Below are 21,456 nucleotides of genomic sequence, written 5' to 3' on the forward strand. Positions count from 1 at the left end.
ATAAATTTTTGAAAGTTAATTATTTTTTCCAGCATCTGTTAAGTGATATATACATGCACAAAGCATTAGAATGCAGTTGAAAGATACTAAGAGCAAACACTAGTTCCTATAAGTCAGTTAGAAAAAGAACCCTATGGAAAAACGATAAGACACATTTTTAGTAGGTATAAATGTATGTACATGTATCCATTTGGGGGGAATTAATTTCTAAGGTTAGTTTGCTGTATCAAATGATTACAGTGTTTTTCATGAATTCTTAGTCAGTGTCAGTCTTTATATTCTCTAGTTGGATTGTGATAAATTTGTATCAGGTAATGTACTTAAAGTCCCAGTCTTTGTTGTCCTGCTACTCAGAATCCTTACCTCTGGAAAGTATAGGAAATGGACTGTAGTTTTTAGATGGTATAAGTACAATAAACATCCAGCTTCCTGCAAATTGAACAGTGTACTTCCTGTGAGTTGTTTTCTTATGAGTTGTTCTATACGTTATATTAGGGTTTTAGCACCAATTTAATAGAATTAAAGTCTATTGTTATGGTTCTTTCATCTGTTAGAGCATCACATTCGTTGCTTGATATTTTCTCTTCAAAGTGAAAAATTATGTATCATTATACAGATTTAACAGGAAGTATTTCTTGATAAAATCACTTCTGATGATGTGTAGATAGATGATACCCTGGAAAGAGACATTCAGGTTCTGGTAGGTTGCATGGCTCCTGTAAACTGACTGAAGAGTCTTCCAGCAACAAAAAAAAGTTATGCTTCTATGAGACCTGACTATGTATGGTATTTGAAAGAGAAAATAGTGTATTGTTACTGTGTATTGTTATAGGTCTACTCTTCGTATTCCCTCTGCTTCAGATTCACCAGTCATAAAGGGAAAGCATGCACTGACTTAGTGTTTGATCTTTTACCACATACATTGAACGTCACAATCAATCCCTTTCAGTATTTTCTTTGAAATAACATAAAGGTGCCTATGTGCCAGCTTTCATAAGAATCACATGATAAGGTCAAGAAACACAAATTCCAAAGCAAAATTTATATGCCCGGTTCACATATGACAGTAATACTATATAACCATATGTTGAATATAAATACTATATGTAAATGCTATTCTTGAAAGCAAGCCAATCAATGAAGACTGAAGTAAATAATGCTTTAATAACACATTTCTGATAGGCTGAAAATGGGATAGATGGGTTCTATGGCAAGAACATACCTATAAAAATGGAATTTAAAGTACATTAAAATACAAAGAAGAAAACAGTTGTGAAGAAAAACTGGATATGGAGAAGATTTTTTAAAGCCTATTGCATTATATGCCAACATACAGCATTCATTTTTCTTCAGAGTTATTTAAATCAGAAACTGTAGTTTTCCAAACCTTTAAAAGTGAATGAATTCTTTGACATTACTGGTATCCAGAATATATTCTTAAAAGATGTTAATGTTAACAAAAAAATTGAAATACATAATATAAAATGGAAAAATGTCAAAATAGAAAAAGCCTGAAATTGTAATAGTATTAGAACTAGTAAAAGATCAACCAATTATTACCATTCAAGAAGGTTGTGGGAAGGCTACTGATTGGAACTTCAAAAGCTTAGCAGTAAAAACTGAGTGTAGTGTCAGGAAAACTCTAAAACAGATCAAATTAACCCCAGAGTAGTTCTAACCTACTGCATCTTTTGAATGTGTTTGAGACTTTGAGAGTCTTTTTAAAGCTGACAGGAAGCTTGCCATTTTTTGCTTTTTGCTTCTAGCATTGTATATAAAGTAAGATCCAACCATTAAACTGTTAATGACCAGCAGCTCAGCATTAAGGCTTTTTCTTCACACAAAGACAATGAGGCTTATAATCTGGTCTAGTTCCGGTGTTATTATCCCACCTTGTAAACTTAGTTTACCTTTTTTGATACGTATACGTGTGTGTGTGTGTGTGTTTTACCATTTGTGTGCAAATAAAAGAAATGATGACGCTTACATAAAACAGTTGAACATACTCTGATTTCATTTATCCACATAGATCCATATACAAAATTGAGATGCTTGTGGTGTGATCACTGTTTTTCATTTTTCAATTTTTATCACTTAGATCCTGGGAAGACTTTGCCCGAAGCCCTTGACTATAACACTGTGTGGCTGCAGACTGTGCCTGGAGAAACAGACAGTAAAAGTGGGATTCCACCTTCCCTTGTTACTTTACAAATCAAAGACTTTCTTAATGGACCAGGTATGGAAATCATAATCAAGCACCTTTCTTTCCTGTGTGAAGACAGAAACATACATATTGGATCTGTTAGTAAGCCTGAACTGTTGTCAGACAGTGAATTGCTGGCCTGCTGTCCAGCAGTATACCCTCTTTAGCCTGCCCATCCTAAACACCAAAAAGCAAATGTGAATCTGAGTGAGTAACTATGTCCTTACTGACAGAAGGAATAATTGTTTAAAAGCTGAAGACCTTTTATGTTTTTGTTGCTTTTTGTCTTAATCATCTGAGTGCTCTTAAAGGATTTGTTGTAATTTTCTGTTCAGTTTTCTAACTACGTATGAAGATAATAATATAGGTGATAGGTGAGATTTATGATTCCATATATAAAGGAGCATGCATAGATGAGCATACTTACCTCAAATGCATAAAGAAAGTTTTGAGATATAGTAAGCACTCAATTTTAGATAGATAGCTTAATACCAAATCTTCACATACTTTCAAAGAGTCAAGGGTAGCTACTGTTACTCTCCTATTTTACAAACAAGGAAAATAAGACCAAAACATGAGGAAAATTAGCTGAAATCATACAGATAGATGAGCTGTTCAAACAGTAGGGCTTTATGACTTTGAAGAGTTTATCTTCCATTTGGATGATGCTGATCATCATGATGTTAAGTTTCCTTTTCTGTCTCCTACTCCACTTACAGGCTCCCTTTTAGCCTCTTTATCTTCCACTCTCTCTTCAGTTCTGACCTCCGTGATGTGATCTTGGCTATTTGCTTACTAGAACTGACTGCTTCACTTTTGTTATACTCACATGGCTTCAGAATGTATTAGTTGTCAAAGGAGCACTGGTTTCTTTATAAGAATTTTAAAATAGGGACATTAGACTGTTCTTACATCTCAAGCAACACTATCCCTGTGCAGACCATGAGGAGTGTGTGTGCTGTGTCCTGTCAGTCATTTCTACAAAATGGAAAGAGTCTTGATAGCTGGACTGAGCTGACCCTGGAGCTGCCTCACTGGTTTTATGGCCTCTTCTGCAGCACATGTCTCCAGGGCTAGTGTGAAGAACGTATTCTCTTCATAGTTAATATCTACATGTGATCTTAAGTAATGACAGGAAAGAGGAAGTTATTGGCTGGGGGTGAGTGGGGATCCTACTTTCTAGTAAATGAGAAATACTGATTTTATTTAAGCCAAATAACCAGTTATAGCATTTAAATCCCACTGAGGAGAAAGAAAAGAACTGTCATCGGACCTGTGTTGCATGTTCCCCTTATTCCATTAGTTGCCGGGTATTTCCTCATTGCAGAGCTGTTCCCCTGTGAAGGTCTGACATGTGAGAACAGAAGAGAAATTAACATGGGATCAGCTGCTGGAGTAGAAACAGGAATTTGGGGTTACCTCTTGCTCTTCATTTGGGCTCAAATTTTCTTTTAGGCAGACAATCAATTTAGATTATTGATTTGTTTGTTAAAGTAATAGGATCAATGGTAGGTTGAACATCATATTTGCAAGACAATCAGATACACTTAATTATGAAGAGAAATGCCAGTGTATGAAAGAATGATTACATGTTCATAGTTCTGACATTTAATGTGATAACATAGTAAAAACATAAACATAGTAAATTATTTTAAAGTATTTATACTTGTGTTTATCTTAAAGTACTTTCAAAATTGGGAAATGGATATATATGATTTCATAGTTTAAGTTAATAGTGATTGTGTATTTGGATATTCAGACCTTTAAGATGGTGAGTTGATAATTATTCTACAACCATCGTTCTTCAGTTTGAGTTTATACCTTACGCATCTCTGCAAGTAGCATTTTAGTTTTTCTGAGGTATGGCTAAACGTCTGTATTTCTACCATATTCCAGGTGAAGTGGATGCTGCTAATCTAGACATTGCATGTTTTGTAGCAGAATAGTTTTATGTCTGTGTGTGTGCACATGTGCCCCACATTATGCTTGTGGGAGTTACCAGACAACATAAAGGAGCTGATTTTGGTCTTAGTGATGGAACTCAAGTTGTCAGGCTTGGTAGTAAGTGCCTTTACTAACCGTTAAGTCATCTTGCTGGCCCAGGGAGGTTTTATATGCCTGATTAAAATTCTTTTTAGACTTCTGTGTAAGCACACGTTATTTCCCATCATAAGTGATTGTTTTCCAAAAACACCAATCAAGTTTTTCAAAGCCATGCTAGAAACCTGTGGTAGAGGAGAAGAGAGTTACAAAGGAAGAACAAGCCTTAGGGTGTTTATTTTGTTATGAAAAATATTGAATGTAGTTTCAGTTTTTTAAACTCTAAAACATTTTTGTCAAAAATACATTTATTTGTTTGTTTATCTTGTATTAAGGGAAGTTAGCTGGAATTGTATATCAGCTCTGTGACATTTCTTCTAAAACACTAGCCTAACAACTGAACAGTCGTATTAATTGAAGCGTATCACAAGATACATTAAAAATCTTTCACATATATAGTGTACATATTGGCAACACAATAAAAATTATGGGGATTTTGTTTTTGTTTTACTTTCACTAGGTAGTGTACTTCTAAGATTATTATTTGTGCTAGGACTAGGTAACAACTGCAGTTATATTGTTCTCCACGAACATTTCTCTCTTTGAAAGAAGTAACATCACAAATGGCACAGAGTATAGAAAGTAATACTTCTGATTTTATTGGCAACATTACTGTTAGCATTATTTTTTTTTTTGCAGTTAGATATTTAAGTCTGTGTACACATCAATCACTACCAAAGAATGTCTTCATGCTACATCTCTAAACTGTATCTCGATTTTCTTTTTGTTTGTTCTCTAGGTGGGTTACAGTAACAGTAAAAATTAGGCTCCTGAATTGTAAAGGGAAAACTGATTGTAACTGACTACCCTTCAGATTTCCTCAGAGGATATGAACATAGTTGCTCGTGGATTTAACCTTTCGAATCCATTTCAAAATTTTTCTCTCAACAAGATGGAACAAACACTGTCCTTTAGCATTTAGATTTTTAAAAATGATCCTTTATCTTTGTGTGTCCCTTTATTAGTACCTTAGGCAAGTGCCATATCCTAACCTCCATATCACAAACTCCTTGAAGACCCTCCCAAGCCATACCCTTCCTCAGAGGCAAGCAGTGCCCATTAGCAAGGTCAGTGGCTTGGAAAAACTCAGAAAACAGCAGCTACCACAGACTCTGTAACCATATTTCTAGCAGGTGAGAGATTAGTTGGAACAAATTGGAACCATTGCAGTTCAGATATCCTGGTTTCTTTCAACCTGTTTTTAAAATGTCGTCATTTTAATACACAATCTAAGCCCTGAGGAATGGGCCACAGCAGGTTAATTTGAATCGTATGATGTGTCAGTGCCCTCAGCTGACATGAGCTATGTTCCATGTGTGAAGCTATAATAAATCCAACCGATGAAAATTCCCCATGAGAAGGTGAACTGATCCAGGCCTCACACTGGCATGCTAGCCCTGTAATTGAAAGCAGGGCCACCTGTTCCCAGGACAGTTAGCCTACAGAGAAAAAAAAAAATAGTGTTAGATTAGATATTTCTTATATTGAAAAGCTGTTCATTCTTCTTGAAAACTCAAATCCGGCTGTGGAGTGTTCACTCTGACGTCACACAAAAATGTAGGAATGTGCTTACTTGAGTCTAGTTCAAAGTTTTGTTAACCATAGGCATTCTTAATGTTGAGATGACTTTTTAAATTTAATCAAAGCTGACACATGAGCATAACTGGTCAGACACAGACTTTTTTAATTAACTCAAGATTATTTAGAAAGACTTGTGGCTCCCTGAGATTTTTTTTCCACTGATCTATTGCACAAAAATTTCTGAGCCAGTGTCACCTTCCCCATGAAGTGACATTTAAATGACAACAAAGAACAAAACAGTCAAAGTGAGATATTATCTCTGAGTCTTTTCTCGTTTATTATGAATTAATGATTAACATACCTTATTCATCATATCATTGAAGTAACAAAATTTTATCAAATACAGGTTCCAAAGTGGTTGCCTTTCTCTCCATCTATTGTACATTGTATTGAAACAGCTATTAAGGCCTTTTCCTTCTAAAAGAATTTCTTGGTTTTTTTTTTTCTGTATAACATGCTAATTAATTTTCCCATTAGTTTTCAGTTTTTCTCATTCCTTTTTAGTTTTGGATTGGTTTCATGTGCATGTGTATGTCTGTTTGTGTCTGTGTCTGTGTCAGCATATTATCCTGGCTTATTTTCCCTATGATTTATCGGAATGAAACCTTAAAGTTGGTGTTAAGCTTCGAATCAAGGAAGGACCAAATTTTTTTAACTTTTTTTTTTTACTTTTGTAAGTTTTTATTAAATTTATTTATTTATTCACTTTATATCCCAATTGCAGCCCCAACCCCATCCGTTCCTCCCGGCCCTACCCTCCTACCGTCTTCTCTTTCTCCCTCCCCTTCTCAGAAATAGACAGCACCTGGCCATACCAACCTATCCCAGCACATCACAACTCATCAAGACTAAGCTCGTCCCCTTCCACTGAGGCCAGACAAGACAGCACAGCTAGGGGAACATGATCCAAAGCAGGCAACAGAGTCCATGTCAGAGACAGCCCCTGCTCCACTTGCTAGGCCACCCACATGAAGACCAAGCTGCCCATCAGTTACATATGTAGGACCAAGTATTTAAAAAATCTGTACACCTAAAAAAGCTAGCTCAATCCTCATTCAGAAAGGCAAATGGGATAGACATCAGAAGAGGGAGAATACAGGGAACACGACAAGAGCCTACCACAGAGGGCCTCTGACAGACTACCCAGCAGGCTATCAAAGCAGATGCTGAGACTTATAGCCACCCTTTGGGCAGAGTGCAGGGAATCTTACGAAAGAAGGGAGAGATAGAAAGACCTGGAGGGGACAGAAACTCCACAAGGAGACCAAGAGAACAAAAAAAATCTGGGCCCAGAGGTCTTTTCTGAGACTGATGCTCCAACCAAGAACCATGCATGGAGATAATCTAGAACCCCTGCTCATATGTAGCCCATGGCAGCTCAGTCTTCAAGTGGTTTACCTAGTAAGGGAAGCAGGGGTTGTCTCTGACATGAACTCAGTAGCTGGCTCTTTGATCACTTCCCCTTGGGGGAGGGGGGGCTGCCCTACCAGGCCTCAGAGGAAGACAATGCAGTCAGTCCTGATGAGACTTGATAGACTAGGGTCAGATGGAAGGGGAGGAAGACCTCCCCTATTAGTGAACTGGGGGAAGGGCATGGGAGGAGATAAAGGAGGGAGGGTGGGATTGGGAGAGGAAGAGAGAGGGGCTACAGCTGGGATGCAAAGTGAATACACTGTAATAAATTTAAAAAAATAAAATTAAAAAAAAAAACAGTATGAGCTGCCATGTCTTCCAGAATGGGTGATTTTTAACAAGAGCAATTCCTTTTTGAAAATTCCATACATGCATGTAATTATCCTGTTCATTCATATCCATCCCCTATCGCCCCTTCCCCAACGTATCTCCTTCCCAACTTCATGTCTGTTCTTTTTAAAATAGCCTATTAGGTCCAGTTAGTGCTGCCCATGTGTGTACGGGCTTGGAGTCACCCACTGGGCCATAGGCAGCCTACCAGTGTTTTCTCCAATTGAAAAATTTCCATTCACTCCTTAGCTAGGAGTGTGGGCGTTGGGAGCCCCTTCCCATTACAAGCTGGAATTTTCACATTCTAGGTGATGTGGAGATCGTGTGTAGGTAGCCAAGCCTCGGTGAGTTCCTGCATGTAACAGCCATGCTTCACAGCCGTGTTTCCCAGCCATGCTTCCCAGCACTCTCACGATCCTCTCACTCTTGCACTTTTCCCTCCCCTTCTTTCTTAATGTTTCCTGAGCCTTGGGGCAAGGTTTGATAGATGCTCCGTCTGTGGCAGAGCATTCACAGAGGCTTATTTTCAGCATCTTGAACAGCAATGCCTCTCTGCATTAACCACTATCCTCTTCACTAAAATGATTCTCTAACCAACCAAGAAAGAATAGCACAAATCTGTAGATTATAAATAAAAGTATTTAGAAGGAAGTTTGACAAGATGGCAATTTAGCAAAACCACATGAATAGTTTCTCCCTTAGGGCATATGACTTCCATGGTTTTGTTGTTGTTGTTGTTGTTTGTTTGTTTGTTTTTTTATCATGTTTGTACTGCCAGGCATGAATTCCCTCCTGTAGGGCAGACCTCAAATCCAATCAAGAGACAGTTTATTATTTCCATAAACAGCCTTTCAACTACTGTGCCAGTAGGTACATCTTGCTTATACAATGGGTTGTTATAGCCTATAGAATCCAGTCTGGGTAAGACCACTGGTGTCTTTTCCACTCTAGCAACCCAGAGAGCACCTTTTAGTTGTATGAAAGCTAACCTGCAGGAATAGAGTTTTCTGATCAGTTCACAATTGATGTTTTTTTATCCTGCAACAGAAGTGTTTGGTGTCTTTAGAAATAGGGCTGTACCGTCTACTTGTGATGGACAATGAAGAGCAATGGCAATAGTTTGTCTTGTTTGGGGTGCTTCTGGGGCCTCACTGACCAGCAACTCATAATGAGGCTAACTTTTGCATGGCACTGATATATTCATTGAATAACCCATGTCTTCTAGGAATAAAATTGTTCACCCACGAGAGAATCTCTATTCAAACTCAAATTTTTTTATATTTTTTATTTTAATTTTTATTAATTACACTTCATTCACTTTGTATCCCCCCATAAAGCCCTTCCTCCTCCCCTCCCAATCTCACCTTTCCTCCCCCCTTCTCCACCCATGCCCTTCCCCAAGTCCACTGATAGGGGACATCTTCCTCCCCTTCCTTCTGATCCTAGTCTATCAGGTCTCATCAGGAGGGGGTACATTGTCTTCCTCTATGTCCTGGTAAGGCTTCTCCCTCCTCAGGGGGAGGTAATCAAACAGCAGGTCGATCAGTTCATGTCAGAGGCAGTCCCTGTTCCCATTACTGTGGAACCCACTTGGACACTGAACTACCATGGGCTACATCTGTGCAGGGTTTCTAGGCCATCTCCATGAATGGTCCTTGGTTGGAGTATCAGGCTCAGAAAAGACCCCTGGTCCCAGCTTTTTTGGCTCTCTTGCTCTCCTTGTGGAGCCCCTGTCCTCTTCAGGTCTTACTATTTCCCACTTCTTTCATAAGATTCCACACACTCTGCCCAACAGTTGGCCATGAATCTCAGCATCTGCTTTGATAGTCTGCAGGGCAGAGCCCTTCAGATGCCCTCTATGTCAGGCTCCTGACTTGTTCCCTCTTTTCTCCGTCTTCTGATGTCCATCCTCTTTGCCTTTCTGAATGGGGATTGAGCATTTTAGCCAGAGTCCTCCCTCTTGATTAGTTTCTTTAGGTGTACAGATTTTAGTATGTTTATCCTATATTATATGTCTATATGAGTGAGCATATACCATGTGTGTCTTTCTGCTTCTGAAACAGCATACTCAGGATTATCTTTTCCAGTTCCCACCATTCACCTGTAAATTTCATGATTTCCTTGTTTTTTATCAAAGAGTAATATTCCATTGTATAGATGTACCGCAATTTCTGTATCCATTCTTCAGTTGAGGGACATCTGGGTTGTTTCCAGGTTCTGGCTATTACAAATAAAGCTGCTACAAACATGGTTGAGCAAATGTCCTTGTTGTGTACTTGAGCCTCTTTTGGATATATGCCTAGGAGTGGTATGGCAAGATCTTGAGGAAGCGCTATTCCTAATTGTCTGAGAAAGCACCAGATTGATTTCCAGAGTGGTTGTACAAGTTTACATTCTCACCAGTAGTGGAGGAGGGTTCCCCTTTCTCCACAACCTCTCCAGCATTTGTTATCACTTGAGTGTTTGATCTTGGCCATTTTGATGGGTGTAAGGTGAAATCTCAGTGTTGTTTTGATTCGCATTTCCCTGATGGCTAATGACATTGAGCATTTCTTTAAGTGTTTCGATATTCCTCTACATAGAGTTCTCTATTTAGCTCTGCTCCCTATTTTTTAATTGTATTACTTGATTTGTTGCTTTTCAACTTCTTTAGTTCTTTATATATTCTGGATATTAGCCCTCTGTTAGATATAGGGTTGGTAAAGATTCTTTCCCAATCTGTATGACATTCATTTTGTTTTGATGACAGTGACTTTTGTTTTACAGAAGCTTTTCAGTTTCATGAGGTCCCATTTACTGATTGTTGTTCTTAGAACCTGTGCTGTTTGTGTTCTGTTCAGGAAGTTGTCTAATGTGCCAATGAGGTCACTTTTCTTCTAACTTTTTCTTCCCCACTTTTTCTTCTAACCAATTTAATGTGTCTGGTTTTATGTTGAGGTCTTTGATCTACTTAGACTTTAGTTTTGTGCAGGGTGAGAAAAATTTGCATTTTTCTACATGTAGACATCCAGATAGCCCAGCACCATTTGTTGAAGAGGCTATCTTTTTTCCATTGTATGGTTTTGGCATCTTTGTCAAAGATCAGGTATCCATAAGTGTGTGGGTTTATATCTGGGTTTTCTATTCGGTTCCATAGATCTACCAGTCTATTTCTATTCCAGTACCATGCTGTTTTTATTACTGTTGCTCTATAGTACAGCTTGAGATCAGGGATGGAGATACCTCCAGAAATTCTTTTATTGTAGAGGGTTGTTTTAGCAATTCTGGGTGTCTTGTTATTCCATATGAAGCTGAGAATTTTTCTTTCAAGGTCTGTAAAGAATTGTGTTGGTATTTTGATGGTAATTGCATTGAATCTGTACATTGCTTTTGATAAGATGGTCATTTTTACTATGTTAATCCTGCCAAGCCATGAGCATGGGAAATCTTTCCATCTTATGATATCTTCTTCTAATTCTTTCTTCAGAAACTGGAAATATTTTTCACACAAGTCTTTGACTTGCTTGGTTAGGGTTACACCAAGGTACTTTATGTCATTTGTGGCTATTGTGAAGGGTGTTGTTTCTCTAATTTCTTTCTTAGCCCTTTTTTCTTTTGTGTACAGGAGGGCTACTGATTTTTTTTGAGTTAATTTTTTATCCGGCTACTTTGCTGAAGGTGTTTATCAGCTGTAGGAGTTCTCTGGTAGAGTTTTTGGGGTCACTCACGTATACTATCATATCATCTACAAATAGTGATACTTTGACTTCTTCCTTTCTGATTTGTATCCCCTTGATCTCCTTCAACTGTCTTATTACTCTAGCAAGGACTTCCAGAGCTATGTTGAAGAGATATGGAGAGAGTGGGCAGCCTTGTCTTGTCCCTGATTTCAGTGGGATTAAGTTTCTCTCCGTTCAGTTTGATGTTGACTATAGGCTTGCTGTATATCACCTTTACTATGTTTAGATATGTGTCTTGTATCCCTGATCTCTCCAAGACTTTAAACCTGAATGGATGTTGGATTTTGTCAAATGCTTTTTCAGCATCTAGGGAGATTATCATGTGTGTTTTTTTTTCCTTCAGTTTGTTAATATGGTGGCTCACATTGATGGATTTCTGTATATTGAACTACCCCTGCATACCTGGGATGAAGCCTACTTGGTCATAGTGGATGATATCTTTGATGTGTTCTTGTATTCGGTTTGCAAGTATTCTTATGAGTATTTTTGCATCAATGTTCATAAAGGAGATTGGCCTGAAATTCTCTTTCTTTGTTGGGTCTTTGTGTGGTTTAGGTACCAAGGTGACTGTGGCTTCATAGAATGAGTTTGGTAATGTTCCTTCTGTTTCTATTTTGTGGAATTGTTTGAAGAGAACTGGAATTAGCTCGTCTTTGAAGGTGTGATAGAATTCTGCACTGAAACCATCTGGTCCTGGGCTTTTTTTGGATGGGAGACTTTCGATGACCACTTCTATTTCTGTGGGGGATATAGACTATTTAATTGATTTACCTGCTCTTGATTCAGCTTTGGTAAGTAGAAACAATCAAGAAAATTTTTCATTTCATTTAGATTTTCAAATTTTGTGCCATATAGACTTTTGAAGTAAGTCCTAATTATTGTTTGGATTTCCTCAGTGTCTGTAGTTATGCCCCCTTTTCATTTCTGATTTTGTTGATTTGGATGCTTTCTCTCTGCCTTGTAGTTAGCTTGGCTAAGGGTTTGTCTATCTTGTTGATTTTCTCAAAGAACCCCCTCTTGGTTTCATTGATTCTTTGAATTGGTTTGTTTCTAATTGATTGATTTCAGCCCTGAGTTTGATTATTTCCAGCCATCTACTCTTTTTTGGTGTGTCTGCATCTTTTTTTTCTAGGGCTTTTAGCTGAGCCATTAAGTTGATTGAATGAGATATCTCAAATTTCTTCTTGAAGGCACTTAGTGCTATGAACTTTCCTCTTAGCACTGCTTTCATTATGTCCCACAAGTTTGGGTATGTTGTGTCTTTATTTATTTATTTCTTCCCTGACCCAGCTGTCATTGAGTAGCAAGTTGTTCCGTTTCCATGTGTGTATAGGCTTTTTGCTATTCCTGTTGTTGTTGAAGTCCAGCTTTATTCCATGGTGATCAGATAGGATACAAGGGATTATTTCAGTCTTCTTGTATCTGTTGAGGCTTACTTTGTGACCAACCATATGGTCTATTTTAGAGAAGGTTCCATGAGGTGCTGAGAAGAAGGTAAATTCTTTTGTGTTTGGGTGGAAGGTTCTGTAAATGTCTGTGAGGTCCATTTGATTCATGACCTCTGTTAGAGTCATTCTTTCTTTTTTTAAATTCTGTTTCATTTACCTGTCCTTTGTTGAGAGTGGGGTGTTGACGTCTCCCACGTGTGGGCATCTATTTGTGGTTTAAGTTTTATCAATGTTTCTTTTACAAATGTGGATGTCCATGTATTTGGGGCACAGATGTTCAAGATTGTGTGGTCCCCTGGTGGAATTTTCCCTTGATGAGTATGAAGTGTCCTTCCCCATCTCTTTTGATTAATTTTGGTTGAAAGTCTATTTTATCAGATATTAGAATGGCTACTCCTGCTTGTTTCTTGGGTCCATTTGCTTGGAAAGTCGTCTTCCAAACTTTTACCCTCAGGTAATGTCTATCTTTGTGTCTTAGGTGTGTTTCTTGTATGCAACAGATTGCTGGGTCTTGTTTATGCATGCATTTTGTTATTCTGTGTCTTTTTATTGGAGAATTGAGTCCATTGATGTTGAGAGATTAATGACCAGTGGCTGTTAAATCCTTTGATTTTGATGTTGGCTGTGGTAGTAAGTTTGTGTGCTTGGTTCCTTTTTGTTTTACTCTAGTGAGGTTAATTATTTCCTGTGTTTTCTTGAAAGTAGTTAGTTTTCTTAAGTTGTATTTTTCCTTCAAGTGTTTTCTGTAATGCTGGATTTGTGTGTAGATATTATTGAATTTTTTTTTTCATTGAATATCTTGTTTTCTCCCTCTATGAGGACTGAGAGTTTTGCTGGTCATGGTAGCCTGGGCTGACATCTGTTCTGCATGATATCCGTCCAGGCCCTTCTGGCTTTCATAGTCTCTGCTGAGAAGTCAGGTGTGATTCTGATGGGTTTGCCATTATATGTTACTTGGCCCTTTTCCCTTTCAGTATTTTTTCTTTGTTCTGTATACTTACTGTTTTGATTATTATGTGGCGGGAGGATTTTCTTTTCTGTTCTAATTTATTGGGTGTTCTGTAAGACTCTTGTATTCTTATAGGCCTCTCCTTTAAGTTGGGGAAATTTTCTTCTATGATTTTGTTGAAAATATTTTCTGGGTCTAGGTGATGGAATCTTCTTTTTCCTCTATTCCTATTATTCTTAGGTTTTGTCTTTTCATGTTGTCTTGAATTTCTTGGACGGTCTGTGTCAGAAATTTTTTAGATTTAACATTTTCGTTGACTGATACATCCATTTCTTCCATTGTACCTTCCACACCTGAGATTCTTTCTTCCATCTCTTGTAGTCTATTGGTTATGCTTACCTCTGTAGTTCCTGTTTTCTTTCCTAAGTTCTTTGCCTCCACAATTTCCTCCATTTGTGTTTTCTTTAATTTTTCCAGTTCTGTCTTCAGATCTTGAGCCGTTTTGTTGATTTCCTTCACCTGTCTGACTGTATTTTCCTGTTTTTCCTTCAATTCCTTCAGCTGTTTGTTTGAACAATCTTCTCTTTCTTTTATTTCATTCAGTGATTTATTTCCTCTCTAAAGGCCACAAATTGTTTGGCTGCAACTTCCTTTATTTCTTTACAGATGGCCATAATCTGATTGTCTTTATCTTCCTATAGTTCTTTATGGATGGCCTTAATCTGTTTGACTTTATCTTCCTCTAGTTCTTTATGCATTTTATTTGTTTCCTCTATTATCCTCTTCATAAGCATAGATGTTAGGTCATCTTCTTGAATTTCAATTATGCTTGGGTGTCCAGGGCTGCTTGTCCCTGGATAACTAGGTTCTGAGGATGCCATATTACTCTGTCTCTTGATGGTTGAGCTTTTACGCTGGCCTCTACCCATTGGGCTATCTTAGGTGTTGAGTGTTACTTTCTGGTGGTTCCTTGAGTCCTTTGGTGGAGAGAATCCCCTTGGCAGGAAAATGATTTTTCCTGAAAGCTGAGGAAGCCTCCTCAGCTTTTTGGGTATGGTCACTGAATGGCCAGTGTTTTTCAGGAGTTGCCACAGCCCACCTCAGGTGTAGAGAACTGAGTGGTAAATGTGGTCCTTGTTAGTCAAGAGGGCTCCCCTCTCACCCGAAGAAGTCTTGGTTAGAGGTGCCCTGCTTCTGGGTTTCTTGCTGTAAATTTAGTGAGCTGCTAATGGAACCTGAGTGCCCTGTGGTTTGGCAGTTTAATTAAGGATAACTGGTTGTCCCTTGGAAAAGTATCTGGGGGTTGATCTCGGGGATCCCAGGCTTCTGTAGGTCTGAGATTGGGGCTCTGTGCCCCAGTACCCAAGAGTAATCAGTGGCATTTAAGCTCTGCCCTCATGTGTGCAGCTGGGGGATAGAGTCAGGAGCCTGTGGATAGCCAGAAACTTTTCCAGAGCTAGGTGTCCTGAGGTAGGTCCAGATGTTTCCCCCACCATGGGGCTTTCTCCCAACAGGAAGGCCCAGTCTCTGGTGTAGAGCGTGTAGAGCTCTACACGTGTAGAGCTCACGTGTAGAGCGTGCTGGCACTGGTGGGTGGTGGCTCCAAGCTGGTGACTGGGCAGGAACCTGAGACCTTTTCCCTAGAACTTTCCCGTGTGTGCTGGCGGGGGGGGGGGGGGGGGGGGGGGCGGGGGGGGGGGGCGCGGGGGGGTCCCCCCGGGGGGGGGCGCCCGGGGCGGGGGGGGGGGGGGGGGGGGGGGGAGAAGGTCGGCTGAGTGCTCTAAGCTGTTTCCCTCCCTGTGGGGTTCCCTACCACCACCAACAGGGACTCCCAGTCTCTGATGCCCTGGAGCTCACAGTTCTGTCTGTGACAGATAGTTGGTGCGCAGTAGGTCTGGGCTAGCGGTGCGCGCCCGCTTGTCTGCGGGACCTTTTCTAGGGATATATTGGATGACCTTGAGTCAGTCCCCATTTTCTTCCTTTCCTGTGGGTTTTCTCCAACAGGGAAACCCAGTCTCTGATGCCCTGGGTCACACAGTTCTGTCTGTGACGGAGAATTGGGCGCGTAGCAAGTCTCTGTGCTTGAGCCCCATTCAGTGCTGGCCACGTATGACCACCATTCTGTGGACCTTTTCCAGGGATAGACTGGGTGACCTGAGGTCAGTCCCATTTCCTTCCTACCCTGTGGGTTTTTCTCATGACTGGGACTCCCAGTCTCTGGTGTTTCTGTGCTTACCGCTCAGCCTGGGAAGGTGATTGGGATACGCAGGCGTGTGGCTCTTGTCTGGCAACAGAGTGCCTGCGTGCCTCGAGATCTCTTCTGGGTTCTGGCTGGGTGACCTTCGAGTAGACCTGAATGATTCCCACACTGTGGAGTTTCCTCTCACCTGGGAAACACAATTGCTGTTGTTTTAGGGCCCAGGGTTCAATCTCTTGGTCGCTGTACCGAAAATGCTGCTCCTCAGACGCAGTGTCATCCTGGCACCGCCATCTTGGATACCCCAAACTCAATTTTTTATAAAGCATACATTGATTATCTTATTAATTAGTAGATTCATGTTCTTCATACAGCCTTAATTTTGGTTAGTCTCCTCCCTACCCTACATTTCCCCAGTCCCCCTAATCCCACCCCCACTTAAACCTTTAGTTCCAGGTACTTTCCTCTTCCCAGTTCTTTCATATCACATCTGTTGTACTCTCTCCTCTCATTATAATTTTTACTTGGATTACCAATGCATTTTGGGAGGGGCCGGTAAATTATAGGTCAGAGGAAAGTAGTGAAGGGAATTACCAAGGCCAGGAAGATTCAAGCAGATAGTGGGAGGATGGGGATGGGGGAAGGCTGGGGAAGGGTTGACTAAAATTATGCATATGTATGTCAAGAAACAAACTATTTTTTCCTTTTTTTATTATTAGTTACACTTTATTAACTCTGTATCCCAGCGGTATCCTGCTCCCTCATTCCCTCCCAATCCCTCCCTCCCTTCTTCATCTTCTCCCTGCCCCTTTCCAAGTCCACTGCTAGGGGTGGACCTCCTCCCCTTTCATCTGACCCTGTTTTATCAGGTATCTTCAGGACTGGCTGTGAAGTCCTCCTCTGTGCCCTAGCAGGACTGCTCCTCCCCTGGGGTGTGGGGAGGTCAAAGAGCCTGCCATTGAGTTCCTGTCAGAAATAGTCCCTGTTCCCATTACTATGGGAAACCAATTGGTTACTGAGCTCCCACAGGCTACATCTGAGCAGAGGTTCTAGGTTATATCCATACATGGTCCTTGGTGGAGTGTCAGTCTCAGAAAAGACACCTGTGCCCAGATATATTTGGTCCTTGTGGACCTCCTATCCTTGACAGAGGGCTGATATCTAGCACATATAAAGAACTAAAAAAGTTAAAAAGCAATAAATCAAGTAATCCAATTAAAAAATGGAGTATGGAGCTAAACAGAATTCTCTGTAGAGGAATATAGAATGACAGAGAAACACTTAAAGAGATGCTCAACATTCTTAGCCATCACGGAGATGCAAATCAAAACGACCCTGAGATTTCACCTTACACCCATCAGAATGGTTAAGATGAATAACTCTAGTGTCAACACATGCTGGAGAGGTTGTGGAGAAAGGGTAACCATCCTCCATTGCTGTTGAGAATGTAAACTTGTACAACCACTCTGAAAGTCAATCTGGCGCTTTCTCAGACAATTAGGAATAGTGCTTCCTGAAGACCCAGCTATACCACTCCTAGGCATATACCCAAAATTTGCTCAAGTACACAACAAGGACATTTGCTCAACCATGTTTATAGCAGTTTTATTTATAATAGCCATTACCTGGAAACAATCCAGATGTCCCTCAACGGAGGAATGGATACAGAAATTGTGATATTTTTACACAATGGAATACTACTCAACAATCAAAAACAAGGAAATCATGAAATTTGCAGGCAAATGGTGGGATCTAGAAAAGATCATTCTGAGTGAGCTATCCCAGAAGGAGAAAGACACACATGGTAATACTCACTCATATTGTCCTATAAGATATGATAAACATAATGTAATGTATACACCTAAAGAAGATAGACAAGAAAGAGGACCCGGGGTAAGATGATCAATCCTCACTTAGAAAGACAAATGGGATGTGCATTGGATGTAGGAGAAAACAAGTAAGAGGACAGGAGCCTACCGCAGAGGGCCTCTGAAAGACTCTACCTAGCAGTGTATCAAAGTAGATGCTGAGACTCATAACCAAACCTAGTATGACAAACTAATTTTTTAAATAAACATTTTACCTTTTTATTTCAAGAAACTACTTTCAATAACAAATTTTCTTCCATAGAATCAGTAATGCATATTAGAGGGAAGAAGTATAAATCCTCTTTGAAGGGCTCACAGTGGCATCTCTAGAAGACCTCACTTCTCTGTTACTTTGCTCAGTAATAGGACCCCAAAATTGCATACACTGCTTGAAGGAATGATAAGGTAATCACCAGCATCAGTACCATCAGTGCAGGGGAGTTGTTTAGACTTTCTCACTTTTTCACAGAGCTTAATTTTGTCACAATTTATTTCCCTATGAAAGAATGAGAATGACTGGGAACATTGCATGGGCTAGAGAAAAAGAGAAAAGTAACAGGAGTCAGCTTCTAACTTCTGCTTACACAGCTCTCTATCACTCTGATCCTGCAGCTTGCCAAGGCCACCGTCCTGTGTCTTGTCATCTCTGTACTGGTAACCTCACCAACATCTTTTATTTGAACAACTTCTAAATGTCCCAGCTTAATTTTGACTTATTGTCCAATTCTAAGACTGCCTAAGGAGTATGTTCATTACTAAAACATGCTCTCATAAAATCAAGTCATTTTCCTCTCTTCCTCTTGTTGATCCCTTCCCTTTCTGTAGTATTCAGATTTCTTTAAAACCACTAATGTTAGTAATAAAAACTGCATGGTATTGGCATAAAACAGAAAGGAGGATCAATGGAACCGATTATAAGACCCAGAAATAAACTCACACACCTATGAATACTCGATTTTTGACAAAGAAGCCAAACCATTCAATGGAAAAAAAGACAGCATCTTCAACAAATGGTGCTGGACCAACTGGATGTCTACATGCAGAAAAATGAGAATAGATCCATATTTATCACCCTGCACAAAACTAAAGTCGAAGTGGATCAAAGACCTCAACATAAAACCAGATACTCTAAACAGATTCTTCTAAATCTGTTAGAAGAAAAAGTAGGGAACAGCCTAGAACTCACTGGCACAGGAGACAACTTCCTGAACAGAACACCAACAGCACAGGCTCTAAGAGCAACAATCAATAAATGGGACCTCATGAAACTGAAAAGCTTCTGTAAAGCAAAGGACACCATCATCAAAACAAAACAACTGCCTACAGATTGGGAAAGAATCATCACCAACCCTTTATCGGACAGAGGGCCAATATCCAGTATATATAAAGAACTAAAGAAGCTGAAAAGCAACAAACCAAGTAATCCAATTAAAAAATGGGGAACAGAGCTAAACAGAGAATTCTTGACAGAGGAATATCGAATGGCAGAGAAACACTTAAAGAAATGCTCAACCTCATTAGCCATTAGGGAAATGCAAATCAAAACGACCCTGAGATTTCACCTTACACCCATCAGAATGGCCAAGATGAAAAACTCAAGTGACAACACATGCTGGAGAGATTGTGGAGAAAGGGGAACCCTCCTCCACTGCTGGTGGGAATGTAAACTGATACAACCACTTTGGAAGTCTATCTGGTGCTTTCTCAGACAATTAGGAATAGTGCTTCCTCAAGACCCAGCTATACCCCTGCTAGGTATATACCCAAAATTTGCTCAAGTACACAACAGGGATATTTGCTCAACCATGTTTATAACAGCTTTATTTGTAATAGCCAGAACCTAGAAACAACCCAGATGTCCATCAAGGGAGGAATGGATACAGAAATTGTGGTATTTTTACACAATGGAATACTACTCAGCAATCAAAAAGGAGGAAATCATGAAATTTGCAGGCAGATGGTGGGATCTAGAAAAGATCATTCTGAGTGAAATATCCCAGAAAGAGAAAGACAAACACGGTATATACTCGCTTATATAGACCTATAAGATATGAAAAACATAATGAAATCTATATACCTAAAAAAGATAATTAAGAGAGCGGACACGGGGTAAAATGATCAATTCTCATTTAGAAAAACAGATGGGATGTGCATTGAACGTATGACAGGAGTCTACCGCAGAAGGCATCTGAAAGACTCTACCTAGCAGTGTTTCAAAGCAGATACTAAGACTCAAAACCAAACCTTCGGCAGAGTGCAGGGAATCATATGAAAGAATGAGAGTTAGTATGATGTGGGAAGGATAGGAGCTCTACAAGGACCAAATATATCTGGGCACAGTGTCTTTTCTGAGACTGAGACTCAACCAAGGACCATGTATGGATATAACCTAGAACCTCTGTTCAGATGTAGCCCGTGGTAGCTCAGTGAACAATTTGTCTTCCATAGTGAGGGGAACAGGACTATTTCTAACAGGAACTCAATGGCTGGCTCTTTGACCTCCCCACCCTGCAAGGGAGAAACAGTCCTGTTAGGCCACAGAGGAGGACTTCACAGCCAGTCCTGAAGATACCTGATAAAACAGGGTCAGATGAAAGGGGAGGAGGTCCCCCCCATCAGTGGACTTGGAAAGGGGCACGGTGGAGATGAGGGAGGGAGGGTGGAATTGGGAGGGAATGAGGGAGCGGGATTCCGCTGGGATACAGAGTTAATAAAATGTAACTAATAAGAAAAAATAAAAGAAAAAAATTGCAAGCAAAAAAAAAAAAAAAACCCACTAATGTTGAGGGCATTGTTCCTGTGTCCCTTCACCACTGCATTGTCATCTGTGATTCATTCTTCCTTCACTCAAATCCGTTGAAGTGGTGCTGCATTGTGCATACTGCTTCCCTGTGCAGACATGTGCCTTATGTCCTCCTCAGTCAGCTTCAGGATAGCCCTGCCTCTAAACTCTCCTTGTGCCTAAAGGTTGTCTCTTTGCTTTCTAGATTAGCCTCTTCTACCAAATTCATGACTTTTGACCTTCCCACTTTCCTCAGTTTATCACATCAAAACTTTCCTCACTCTGTCCTCTTTGCCCCTTCCTCTTTGTTTCCTAATATAAATGGTTTTGTTTATTATTTAACTTGATTCTTGTTTGCTGTGCTGTAGCAGTTTTGTGCCATTCCATAGTGATGCAGATGCTATGTGAGGAACTCTTCGTATGATTTTTGCAGTCACTGATCCTTAGTGCCTAAATTCTTGAGAGATTGTAAATAGCAGTTCCCTAGTTCTTGGATTTCTCCTTGATATATTTATTAGCTGTCACGGTGCTTCAAAGAGACACAGCCCCTCACCTACTATTTCGTTACTCTGTAGTGTCTGTCATCAGAAAGCATAATAAATACTTAATTCATTCTCCTTATTTATCCATTTCAAAAGCATCTCTGTATTCCAATGATGGCCAGTTTGATGGTATTGTATGGTATTAATTTAAACTTGCTCTTTTTAATGATGTTCAGATTGTTATATCATTTGACAGTAGGAGTCTCTGTTGACATTTTTGAATCCTGATGCTTACTCTCTCGGTAATTCATGCTTCCTGTCTGTCTTCCCATGTGTTTTCTAATGCCCCCCATTAGTTGCATTCTAAGTTCTGTTTACTCTGAT

General features: G+C 39.8%; 1 protein-coding gene across 1 annotated transcript in view; it reads left to right on the forward strand.

The window, feature by feature from the left end:
• Window positions 1-21,456, forward strand: part of Vps13b (vacuolar protein sorting 13 homolog B) — a 563,330-nt gene that overhangs the window by 378,076 nt on the left and 163,798 nt on the right. The window contains exon 30 of the mRNA XM_055622389.1: window positions 2,099-2,236. Coding sequence (XP_055478364.1) covers window positions 2,099-2,236 — 138 coding nt within the window. The remainder of the gene's footprint in view (window positions 1-2,098; window positions 2,237-21,456) is intronic.

This window comes from Psammomys obesus, unplaced genomic scaffold, assembly GCF_907164565.1.
Source record: "Psammomys obesus unplaced genomic scaffold, mPsaObe1.curated_primary_1811, whole genome shotgun sequence".
NCBI classification, from domain to species: Eukaryota; Metazoa; Chordata; class Mammalia; order Rodentia; family Muridae; genus Psammomys; species Psammomys obesus.